Source organism: Curcuma longa, chromosome 12 (assembly GCF_044706935.1).
Source record: "Curcuma longa cultivar G26 ecotype Majalengka, Jawa Barat chromosome 12, ITB_CL_G26_1.1, whole genome shotgun sequence".
NCBI classification, from domain to species: domain Eukaryota; kingdom Viridiplantae; phylum Streptophyta; class Magnoliopsida; order Zingiberales; family Zingiberaceae; genus Curcuma; species Curcuma longa.
In genome coordinates, this window is record NC_133872.1 from 3301946 (window position 1) to 3315419 (window position 13474).

At 37.5% G+C, this 13474-nt stretch overlaps 2 protein-coding genes across 2 annotated transcripts; both read right to left on the reverse strand.

Moving 5' to 3' along the window:
* Positions 1-6143: 6143 nt before the first annotated feature.
* On the reverse strand, positions 6144-6881 carry LOC141842611 (uncharacterized). The gene has a single exon (XM_074730661.1). It carries the CDS (start codon positions 6811-6813, stop codon positions 6163-6165), a length of 651 nt encoding a protein of 216 aa, XP_074586762.1. The 5' UTR covers positions 6814-6881; the 3' UTR covers positions 6144-6162.
* Positions 6882-10723: 3842 nt separating this feature from the next.
* On the reverse strand, positions 10724-12136 carry LOC141843676 (uncharacterized). Its single transcript, XM_074731729.1, has 2 exons — positions 12068-12136; positions 10724-11725 (listed from the first exon to the last, which is right to left on the reverse strand). Exon 2 carries the CDS (start codon positions 11621-11623, stop codon positions 10724-10726), a length of 900 nt encoding a protein of 299 aa, XP_074587830.1. The 5' UTR covers positions 11624-11725; positions 12068-12136.
* Between the last annotated feature and the right edge of the window lie 1338 nt (positions 12137-13474).

Here is a 13474-nt window from a genome sequence, read left to right on the forward strand (position 1 = left end):
TCATGAAATGACAGTATGAAATTGTAGCATGACACTCACAATTGCATGCAGTGCAGCCCAACCCATTGCCAATATGAGTGTCATGCTACGATTTCATATTACGATTTCATGTTGTGTATCACCACTCTATTATAAATTTTAATTTGAATCATATTGAATCTGAATTCAATTAAAAATTTTAAATATGAATCAAAATCCAAATCCGTATAATTCAATCAATTCGAAAAATCCAATAATATAAAAAAAAAAACTTTTTTTATTATTTTTTAATAATTCTTTATTTATATCTTAATATTTTATTATTATTATATTAATATTATATAAAATACCTTAATTTCAAAATAAAATTTAATTTAACCTTAAAAAAATCTTTTAAATCTTAAATCTGAGTCAAAATTTAAATCCAATCCTTAATCCAATCGAATTCAAAAATCCTCAAGATTTTTTTTTCAAATGGAATGAGTTGGATTGGTAGATTGAATCTATTTTTTTGACACAGCTATTATTAATTGATAAATTGGATCATAGAGACAATATCCTCTTTTATCATGGATAATTACAACTTTTTAATTTATTTTTTTATAGATAATTATGAGTTTGACTGCGTGAGATTGCTGGAATGATAAATTTTACCTTTTTTATTGAAGAAAAAGATAAATTAGATCACCGACTAATGGTGACGTGGGTAGGGGTGAAAAAAATAAAAGGAGTGGTTAGAAGAACGCTATGGACGATTGGCGACGAATTACTTTTCGTTGCCAATTGGCGACGAATCCTAGTTCGTCGCCAATTGGCGACGAACAAATTCGTCGCCAATTGGCAACGAAAAGTAATTCGTCGCCAATTGGCGACGAACTAAGATTCGTCGCCAAATGGCGACGAATTTGTTCGTCGCCAATCGGCGATGAAAAATAATCGTCGCCGATTGGCGACGAATTTTTGATTCGTCGCTAATTTATTATATTTTGCGACGAAAAGTTTTTTCGTCGCCAATCTGCAACGAACTTTTTATTCGTTGGAAATATTGCGACGAATTTTGCAACGAAAATAATTTTTGCAACGAATTTTGCGACGAAATTATTTCGTTGCTATTTTGGCAACAAATTATTTTTCGTTGCTAATTTCGACACAAATTTGCAACGAATATTTGTTTCGTTGCAAAATTAGTTGCAAATTTGCAACGAATTTTTTTTGTTGCAAAATTTCGTTGCTAAAACAGTGTTTTTTTGTAGTGAGAAAGACTATGCAAGACAACCAAGGTAGAACGGAGAATGGAAGAGAAAATGATCAAAACGAAGTTGACCATTCCAGGCGTCCAGGCACTCGGATCCATTCTAGGCGCCCCTGCGTCCAGACGCCCGGATCCATTCCGGGTGCCCTAAAGCCCAAGCGCCCTAGAGTCTAAGCGCCCGAATACATTCTGGGTGCCTGGATACCCAATCCAGATCAGCATGAGTTGTTGCTGAAGCGGATGAGGATGAATCCAGGCACTAAGAAAGGTTCTAGGCACCCAGATCACAAGGAGTCATCCAGACCCGTTAGCAGATCATTGACAAATTGGATTGAGATCGACAAATCCAAGTGCCTGAAAGGCTCTACAAAAGTGTCACGTTAGCATAACAGTCAGATCGAGAGTAAAGGTTATAAATAGATTGAAGATCGATGTAGAATAGATACACTTGAAATATCTATTTTGTTAAGTCTACACTCAACCATTGTAGGAGATTTCTCCACCTCCGGATCAATTTCAACGCGAGGAAAATTAAATCTTAATTAAAGCTTTCATAGTCTTGGACTAACAATCCAAGGGTTGTAATCAAATACATTTTGTGCCTCGTATTTTATTTCATATTATTTACATTTTAATTAGTGTGTCCTTGCTCATAACATTAGCAAGAGAAAGTGGTCGATTTTTGCAGGTCAATCTTCACTCCTCCCCTCTAGCGATCCACAAAAACTTTCACTGCACCTTTAGTCAACTGCCCGATGATTCATTTGGAGCCGATCTCAGACAGAAACAACCACGAAGAGGAAGTAGACGATAGGTCACGCCTCCTCGAATGGGCGCCACTGCATCCACTGCTAGACCAACAAGACGCCGTAGTGGAGGATGGAGCCAATGGGCCCTAAGACGCTCTGCAACGCCTACAACATCCGCTTCAAGTCAGGTCGCTTAATCTTGGAGTATCGCTGCGCTGCATAAGCCCCACCTTTGTCATCTCCAAGCATTCCAACTCCCACCGCAAGGTCCTTGAGCTCATCCGCCAAAAGGAACTTGACCAACTCGACATGACCTCCCGGTGACATCGTGCGTTGCCTAGACAAGATCGCGGAGAGCCTGCGAACTCGCATTAGGCCAAGCCACGATCGGTTTGCGGATCCGTCGTCAAGATGTTGAGGTGGTGAGGTCAAGATGAAGGCGTAACGATGGATGGAAAGTTAGTTTCGTTCGATTTAGATGGATAAGAAAATGAGTTAAATTTGATCTATTGATGAATTTAAAATCCATCTTTCATTTTTTTGCACCAAGAGTCAAAAGAGAAAAGTGTTTGATTCGTGTGTAATTCATCCTTTATATTATCCGTAAGGTTGTAAACAAGTTGAGCCGAGTTAAACTTTATAGTGTTCAACTTTGTTTAATAAGGTAATAATCAAGCTAAACCTAAAATGAACTAAGCTTTTGAAATGATTATTCAAGTTTGACTTGGTTTCTTTTTTATAAACTTGAGTTTGATTCGTTTAAATATCATCGAGCTCTCAATTCAAGTTTGTTTGATTGTTTGAAACTTTTATATTTTAAACTTATTTAGTTGGTTATTGAACTTGATAATATAAATTTATTTATTTATGTTAAATTTTTTTCCTTTATTTATCATGTTAATAAGTGTTCACAAATATTATTCATTAACATTATTTACAATATTGTTCATGAACGTTGTTCACAAGTCCCCGGGGCAATAGTGTCGCGGTAGGACATCCAGGTTGTCACACAGGCACCTGCGGTTCGATCCCCAATTACGGCGTATTTGCAGAAATTTTTCTCCAAATGGGGAGCGCAACATATATGTTTAAGCTTGCGTGCACTTCCTGATTTACCCTGGTTTAACTCCAGAGATAATCAATGGAACTAACTAGGATTTATCATATGAATGTTGTTCACAAACACTAACAAATTGAGTACGTATGTATATTGAATGAACATAAATAAGTTCTTACTAAATCGAACACCAAACTTATTCATGGACATTCAATTCATTTACAATCCTATCCGCGCTTCAAGGTAAACAAAGCATAAGTGCTTTGGGTAACTCAAAGGTTCCCCTTTGACCCACCCAACCTGCAAGTTCAATCATGCGACTTGCCCATCTGGTTCCCTCCTACAATTTGCTCCTCCAGAATGTCCCATGCGACTCGGTGTTCAAGCTTCATGCTTAAACCCTCCCCTCCGACCATCTTGAGCTTCCTCAACCCTCTCACGATGGACTCGATTTTTAACAGCAAACCTAGGCTCGTCCTTGGAGTAGCCCACATTTTAAATATTTAATAATTAATTATTAATTTTAAAATAAATATATTAAAATATTAGAGAATGGGTTGCCCCTCTCGTGGCTCCACCCCTACTTGGCAAGACATGATTTGAACATGACCCGACTATCATTGGTCAGAACCTCCTTATAGTTAAGGTAAAATTAGTGAAGTTTGCATTGATTCTCTTTAGCTATTATTTTTCTCTCCGTTCCGTTTATCCTCTAAACTCTTCTTTAGAGAACTTAAACATTAGAGAGACTTTGTTAATCTTCGACATTAGAGAGACTTTATTAGACATCTTCGACCGTTGATCTTGGTTTCACGGAATCTTACAGCATAGAGTCATCTGAGAAAATTCCATCATCAATGTCCAGCAGGGATTCGTTTGATTTAAATGGAATTAAAGGATAATTTGATTTTTTTTTTTAGAAAAATGCAATGAAACATCAGTAATAAATGAAAAAAAAATGCAATTAAAAAAATATTCTTTTAATTTTTATTGTTTATTAATTGATCATTTCTAGAAGTTCCTAGAACTAAATCTTGACAAGGCAAATGCTCGTGCATTCAATGAATGGCATCGTATGGAAAGAAAAATATAGAAAAGCATGCGGAGGTGTCAAAAGCACGAGAATATTATATAACATTTACATACGTTGTTTGACTCTCAATATTGTTTGTAAAACCCCCATAATTCTGAAAATCTTAAGGCCGCCCTCAAAATTTTCATTCCACGAAAAGTTATATTTACTAATTTACAATCTCACTGCCAAAATCTCATTATACTCCCAAGTCGTCTCCAATTTTCCAAACGAGTCACGCTCACTTTGAACCATTGAAGTAAAGTCGCTTTTTTTTCATTTTGATCCCCATTTTTTTAACTATTATGTCGCTAAAACTTAACTTCACCAGAAAGCCCAAACCATGCGGTTGGTGGCTCAGTGAGCTCCTCTGGGTCCGTTATTGGGCCGACCGAGGTGGCCCATTTGGAACCCCTGGCCGTTTGGAGTCCGACGTGGCAGCCGACAGTTTGATAATTTATTCTCAAAATATTCAAATGTTCTCGTTAGAATTAGAAATGCTGAAAATGCATAATTCTTTATCAAATTTTCGCTGAATATTTAAGCATTCAGATATTTAAAATTTTGAGCAAGTAGTTTTAGTTAAAATTAATAATGTTTGCCTAAAATTATTAAAGTATTAGTACAATTATAACCAATTTAATTAATTAATTAATTACAACTATTTTAAATTTGAATTAGTATTTTAATAAAATTAGAGTGTGTTTTCGTAAAAAAAAAGGCATTATAATAGTGCAGATTGGTCCAATAAAACAACTTCACTGGTTTGGTGCGATTTCAAAAGCTGTGGGCCAAAGAGCAGAAATTCACTTGAATGTTTCACGCACGTGGGAAATTTGACTGTTTATAAAATTAAGGTTTAGGGTGCGATTTTTAATTTTAAATAGTATTTTAATAAAATTAGAGTGTGTTTGCGTAAAAGATTGGTCCAACAAAACTGGTTCGGTGCGATTTCAAAATCTGTGGGCCAAAAAACAGAAATTCACTTCGATGTTCCACGCACGTGGAAACTTTGACTTTTTACGTAGAATTCAGAAAGTCGAGTCCTTTGACTCCTACTTTATGATGTGGCTCTTCTATATTAATGCTATTTGTCGTAACCGTTTGAATGCTCTCGGCAGTTTTGTGCGACATGCATTTCAGTAACATTTGATGGAACGAGAAATCATTAGTATTTTTTTTAAAAATTTATTCCATGGACGAATCTTATTTATTTGCTGTATTAAAGTTGTTCTATGCTTATTTGGTTCATAAGTATGAATATTCTTAGCGATATCGATTAATTCAATAAGCATTAACATTTACTGTTAATTGAATCCTAACATTCAATTTCAGTTTTATCTCATAAAGTCCTCTGGAGTCCTTAAAAGTTAAAACTCCACTATAAGCACCCCATTTTAAATTAATTATGATATTTTATAATTTATATACTTTTAAAAAAAAAGTTTGCATGTTTAGTTTAAAAAATATTTTATGTTTATTATTATCGTTTAAAATGTATATTATTTTAAATAAATATTAAAAGAACATTCTATATTTTAAAAATAAATTTATTTAATATATTATAAATAATTTTAATCAAAACTATTCTAATTGAAAAGAACAATTTAGATTTTTTTTATAATTCAAATATTTAAAATTTATCGGATTAATTAGGGAGGTAGACAATCTTTCCTAAATCTTAAATGTTTTAACATTTCACCGCAGGACAATTTAGATTAATTTTGAATAAATTAAAATAATTAAGTAATATGTTAAATAGTTTTGATTAATATTAAAATAATTCTGATTATACTTATTTAATAGTAATATTAAAATAAAAATATTTTTATAACATAAAGCATTCTTTTAATAATAAAAAAAATAAAGTGCTCCTTTTTAATTTATTACTCTCTATCTTTATTTTTTAAATATATTTTTTAAAATGTAATATAAATATTTTTTTAAAAGAGACAAATAAAATGTAAAATTGAACTCCAACAATTGAAGATTATTAAAGGAATTAACAAACCAGTGCCTTTAAACAACTTTCTTAATCATATCTTATTTTTTTCTACACATAATTAAAAACATCGATAAAATTAATATTGCTTAGGAGAAGTTCTCCGTCATTAATCCCTAACTCTGGTTGACGGCCGGCGGAAGGAACGGTAACCGCCGCCGCCGCCGCCGCCGCCGCCGACCTCTTCCTCCTTTTAGTCGTGTTCCCCGACGATTGATCAGTCAGCGACGACTCGGGCGAATCAGGCGGCGGCGGCGGCGCCCTCTTCCTGGGCGAATTCTCGGCGCCGACGCAGTCATCCTGTTGGGCGGCGCAGCCGATGAGGTGGGGGAAGTTGAGGAGCGCGCGGGCGCCGCGAATGCGGAAGGCGGCGCGGTCGTACGCCCGGGCTGCCTCCTCGGCAGTCCCATAGGTGCCCAGCCAGACGCGGGCGCCGTTGCGGGCGGGGTCCCGGATCTCCGCCGCGTACTTCCCCCACGGCCGCTTCCGCACCCCGCGGTAGTTCATCCCCCTCGGGCGCCGCTCCGCCCGTTGCGCCGCCGGCAATGACGCTGCAACCAACACTTCCGGCGAGCTCTCAGTACCGTACAATGCCGCAGTGCCGATTTGGCCACCGTCCTCGGCGTCGTCGAGGAGAAAGCTACGAATTGTGTCGAGGAAATCGAGATCTTGTGCGGATTCCAGTAGAAAGTGGGTTTCCATCGATCGTATCGGCTAGATTTAGTCAGTTTCAGAGAAGACCAATCGAATCAGAGAGAACTAAATTAAAATTATGCGCATCGATGGGGACGACAGTAGATCGCCAATCAAGTATATATATAGTTGGATAAACACAGTGACGTTCATGCATCTACCAACAGACTATTGAGGCGGGGGGACGGCTTCATGGAAGTTTCCTGTGCTTCGTGGAAGTTTCCTGCTGCCTTATCAAAACTGATGCAATGTAATTGGCCAAGCCATCACGTACATGATTTACACGTTGGAATATATCGGATTAATCTATTCGATCATTAAATCACGACTTGACTCTCGATTAGTAATGGATTCGATTGTTTGATTATCGATAAAATTAATTAATTTTATATTAGTTCAATTTGTTTCATTTTAATTATAAAATTAGATCAGTTAATTTGATTGATTTAAAAATATTTTAATTAATTCAATTTCGATCGATTCTATTTTGGACGATCAATCAGCCGTATGGACTGATGATGATCATGTGTTAATTTATGAAAAAAGAAAACATTTTACTGATCTCTTAATATTGTATTGTTAATTTTTGTTAAAAGAGTGTGTCCGCTGTACGGTCGAGGAACGGCAACTGCGACGCATTCAAAATGGGAAGGAAGAAATCAAAAAAGTGAATGCATATATAAATTATTTAAGGGGCGAGTGGGAGGGGAGAAAAGGATTCGCGGCGGCTAGTTGAGCTCACGTGCGTCTCCAGAAAAGTACACATCTGCGAAGCTTCACCACCCGGCTAACTCCGTTTGAACAAACCAATCGTTCCTTGCGATTCAAAAGTTGATTCATTTTATTTTCGGTTGGATTATTGTGTTTGTACAAAATTTCACGACTAGATTTGAAGCAATTGATGTATCCATTTGATGACTATGTGGTAGGCGCAGGGATCATGTTGTATGTTTCTGGATTAAAAATGGAGTCCGAAATTTCATATTAAAGAGCGAAAGATATATATTTAAATTGAGAGGATAGTCATATCGTCACGCCCCATTTATCTTTATGTTTATATATTTCTATACCTTTTACATTAAAAAATTAAAGAGGTGGTCATCGCCATCACCCCTCCTTAGCTCCATCCTTTTCCAGACTTGAGCCCTCAAGGCATAACTGAATTGGTTACGATAGAATGGAGTTGTAGAAATAGATAAAAGTTTGAATCTCAATGAAGCTGAGATAATGCTCTCCTTCGTCGTAGTCAACTGTAGCTTCTCGATTTACCTCCTTACAGATGGTCGTGGGCCGATCAACCGTGTGAGACCGCTAGGATGGCGGATTCTAATTTTTTTATAGAAATTATTCCAAACTTGATCAACATAGACATCCAAAACTTGACCAAAGCAAATATCATTAGTCTCTGACTGATCGAACCGATCTGATCTAGTCAAGCTGAGTTAATCTAACTTTTCAAGCCCTAAGTTGTCGACTTCTAGACTTTTCGAGTTCATGTCCTCCTAGCATGCGAAAGGACATACTGGTTATCAATGTGAATGGATATGGCAGTTATAGTGATGCCCTTTAAGGAAGTCATCCCTTAAGCATTTTTCCATCGTGTATGTCCCTTGAATTTTTCTTCTATAAAAGGTAAGTGGAGAGGACTCTCCTTGTACGTTATCATCATTCTATCTCATGTCATCTACTTTACTTTATTTTACTTTATCATTTCTCTGTTTTATATTATTTGAAGCTCCATGATGATTTAGTCTAGACTTGATCAACATAGACATTCAGAACTTGACCAAAACAAATATCGTTAGTCTCTAACTGATCGAATCGATCTGATTAGTCAGGCTGAGTGGATCTGACTTTTCAAGCCCTAATGTTGCAACTGCCTTGCGCTAACTTTGCGAGCAAGTCCTCCTAGCATGCGAAAGGACACACTGGTTATCAACGTGAATGGATATGTAGTTACAGTGATGCCTTTAAGGAAGTCATCCCTTCATGTGTTTTCCATAAAGTGTGTGTCCAGTATGAATTTTTCTTCCAAGGTAAGTGGGGAGGATTCTCTCTGTACGTTATCATCATTCTATCTCATGTCATCTACTTTACTTTATTTTACTCTATCATTTCTCTGTTTTATATTATTTGAAGCTCCATGATGATTTAGAGGGATTTTATCGGGGTAACTCTCAGTGAGTCCTATGATGCCCTATAATATGAGAAAAAAATAAGAAAAATGTTTCGACATCATCACGCCTTGTTGTGAGGGAATTTCTATCACTACATCATTATAGTGAGATTTCTCACATTGGAACACTATTTTTCTAGATTTAAGTATTTTTTTTAAATCTCTAGTCAACTGTAGCTTTTTGATTTATCGTAGGATCGATCGTGTGGGGCCGTTGGAGTGACAAATTTTAACTTTTGTTGAAGTATTTATTTTTTAAAATCCAAGTGTAGGTGTTTCGTTCGATTAATTTTAAAAGCAGATTATCTTTTTCTTAATTTATCTATTAAATAAATTTAAAATATAGTTTCGATACATTCAAAAGTAGACCTTTAACCTATTTAATCCATTTAAAATTCAAACTCTAATTCTTTCATTATTGTTGTGAGTATTTTACTACCACGATATCAATCGTGTTAATTTGATTTTATGGATGATGCCATAATTAAATTTCTTTGAAATAATTATTCTTCCATAATTACAAGAAGAGATGCCTCAAATATGCAAAATCAAACTTTAAGAAATAAATCGCAAAGACTATAATCAATGACAATTTTACTCCGAACATGCACCTAAATTTTTTAAATATACAAATCACACACTTTATTTTTTTGAATTACTAAATTACCCATCATTCCCAAAATATCTTTAATTTAACCCTTCATTGTTTGCCTTCCTTCGCTCTCGATCAACTTCGTCGTGGCTAGCTCGCCCACATGGCCGTGGTTTTAAGATTGTCATATCTCTCTATTCGAGTGGTTGCTAGTCAAACAAAACAAAAGATGGAGCAAGATAGTCAAGGAAGGGATATGTGATTTGATAATTTAAAAATAGGACGCATAGTTTGAATGTCTAAAAATTTAGATGCATAATTCAGAAATTAATTATCATAAACTAAAAGAATAATAACCCTTATGATTAATTTACTTTGTAGAATGAATAAATAAGAAAGGGATGAATCGTCCCAAGGATAAAAAAAATTCACTGTGGAAGAAAAAAAGAAAAGGAAAATAAGAAGAGAAAAATCTGATAGTTTTTTTAATGATTTATTTTATAGATAAAAAACTAAAAAGTTTCTTTAAAAAAAACAATACATATGTTTTCCCTATTTTGTTTTCTTGAAATTACTGACTGAGGTCGTTTTGCACAAATACTCAGGCTTTTTAAACAAATAAATGATATTTTATATATAAAAAAAGACTTCATTTAAGTATTTCAGCACTTGAAACATTACAAGGGCTCCATTTAAAAAAAAAAATCCTTTTCTTCTCTCATCTGTTCTTCTGTTCTTGTTGGTTTAAATTTGTTTTTTCTGTCCTGTTAATTACTTTAGCATATTATTTCTGATCTCACATAATTTTCAACTATGCCAACAGCAATAGCTCTCTGCTTCATCTTAATTTTTCAAGAATCTGAAATGTTCTCAGCAGAAAGAGAGAAGCTTACATTATACATCAGAAAACTGATAACAGTATCATTTGCAGCATATTACAACAAGAGACAACTGCTAATGATGAACGAACTATCAAACATTTCACACATCTTTATCAAACACAAGATGTAAAACCTATCAATATCCAAGAACAGAAGGTAAATGGACTTCACTCCCGTTGACTAAAACAAGTTTCTCACTGGAATTTGGATTTCTGTCAGCACTCAAGAAAACCAAAGACATAGACGAAGTCCTTTGACTTGCTTTAATTTCTATACCTGTTCACTTTTCCAAGCATAGAGTATGAAAGAGAATCCAAGGCTCTGCTGTTGAGGTTGCTTCAGGAGCTGCGATGTTGCAGACCAAGGCAAGAATTTCTCAGCCGAAAGACATGTCTGAAACATGAAGACGGCGCTCCTGTTCGGGGGGCCGAAGAGCCAACTGTGGACGTCCCAGAAGACCTCCACGGGGAGGCCGTCGACGAGGATCGTCTGGTTCCCGCGGAATTTCCACGCGAGTCGTTTGATCTGAACTACCCTTTTCCTGTCGATGCATATCTCGAGGCATGGATCCTTGACTCCGAGCGTGTCGCACTCTATCGAAACGTCGTGGGAGTTGCCGTTGTCGCAGAATTGAGCCTTCTTCGAGTAGGAATTCCTGCCGTAGATGTGCTCCCTCTTGGCTATGAGTGTTGCGTTGGAGGGAGGAGGGGTGGCGTTCGTCTTCTGGTAGGCTTCGTGGGTCAGATCGCCGAGCAGGAGGACGAGCTCGTGATCGACGACGACGGCGACGTAGTAGTTTTCAAGTGGCTCAGGGCCTGGGCCAAACTTGGCCGCAGAGAGATCCCAAAAGAGGTGTACCTTGCCTTCCTCCGCATCTGAGCTCTTGGAGCCCTTTCTCTTGGAGAACAGCCATGTCTTGATCTCTACCTTGAAGGGCGACTCGTCGGCTACGTCGTCGAGCTCGACGGTGAGCCCTTGGCCCATCAGGTTCTTGCTCCAGGCGACATTGATCGCGCAGGAACGACCGAAGAGCTGAGCTTGGTAGAGGCAAGTTACGAGGTTCTGGGCAGATTTGCTGTTGCCCCCCGAAGATGACGAAGAATCGGAGACCTGAACTCCGCTCTCGCCGAAGCATGAAGGGAAATCCCTCACCCTGATGCCTCCGATCATCGTCCAATCTATGGAGATTCACTTGCTTGGCCAATCACAGAGCAAGGAGTCTCAATCTCTCCGTGTAATTAATCAAGAACTCATCGCAAACACTTCCGCAGCCTGTCCTCGTCACGAGATCAAGTCAAACAAACACTAGTATTAATACATCAAAAAATCTCAATTGACAAGCTCATGATTCTGCAATGAAGAAACAAACAAAATCTCAGTTTCAGAAACAGAGAGCGAGTCGTGCATGATCACCAGAACAAAACTGAAAGCGGCGAGTTCATGATTCCGCAAGCACACTCAATGAAAACACAGACACTGGTAACGATATATAGTTGAATCATTAAAAAGAACAATGAAGAACAGGCAGATACAAAGAACAAACAAAATATAAATAATTTAAAAAGCATGGAGATGAAGAAAGAAGGACGAAGAGAAGAGTTGGGAGTCCCTTACCTCAGACCACTCTCTGCTGCGACTGCAGTGGCTGGAGGACAGAACAGAGGTGCTGCTTCGAGCTTCCTCCCGGGGACAAAGGCTGAATTCAAAACCAAAGGGAGAAGCAACTGAACTGAAGCAAGGCCGGGTTGTGGGACGTGAGGAGTGAAAGAAAAAAAAGTAGGAAAAAGGTAAAGGTGAAGCTGTCAAAGGCAAAGTAGACAAAGAGGCAGTCGTTACTCTGGCAGCAAACGCCTCCACTGCCATCTCGTGCGTCTGTAGTTATTACTCGCAGCAACTGGCAAGATTTCCATTCCCCACTCGCTGCTGTTTTCCTCTCTCACTCCCACCTCCACCTCCACCTCCACCTCTGGCAAACACTTTCACAGCGTGTGTTTTTTCACTTTTCAGAAGAAACATAGATTTTGAAGGAGAATCTGCGAACAGAGACAGCGTTTTCAGAAACAAGAAACAGGAGGTAAAAGCAGAGAGATGGATTCATATAAAGAGGCCGGGAGGAGGGACTTTGCCCTTGTGTGCGAGGCAACACAAGGCACATGAATGCACGATCAAAGCAGATTTCAACAAGAGCTTTATTACGATAGAATAGAACACATAAACCGGCATTATGCCATTGCACTTGTAACTTAACGACAATCAATGAAGGCCAAACCTTCATGCTTGGAGATGGAGTGCTGACTTTGATGATGACGCATGGACATGAAGCTGCTGGCATTCATGCATTGTTTACAAGAGGGAATAAAAAATTAATATTTGGAAAGATTAAAAAAAAAATACACTTGAGTTTCCAAATGATATTTAAATTATTGTCTGTCCACTTAACCAACAAACGGTGAAAAATTAAAGCAAAGATCTTAAGCCATTTATCTTTGAAATTACAATCGTCTAGTTGAGTGGCCATGAAACATCAAAATCAGCTCATTATCGCTTAATTAGACGATTTCAATTAATCATCCAACGCCACCATTGACTAATCATTCGGATTAATCCGGGCGTCTAATTAAGTCATATTTGTTAGGGATGAAACGGAAATAGAAGAAAAATTAAAGTACTATTTTTAAAATTTCTTTTCGGTGATTTTATTTCCAATAAAATGAGCACTCCATCTCCAAACATCAAGGACCATGTTATTGTCACCCCGAGACATAGTTGAATTGGTTATGATGGACAGAATTGCAGAAGAGGGTAAGGGTTCGAATCTCGGCGAAGTCAAGCAATATCCTCCTCCGTCGTGCAGTTTCTCGATTTACCTCCTCATATATGATCATGGACCCGACCGTGTGATACCGACCATATGGGGCTATTAGGATCCACCTTTTTTGTAGAAGAAAAGAACCATGTTATTGTCCCCATAGGATAGTGTAGTTGGCCACTGCATAAGAATTTGCCACGAGATGGAGTGGA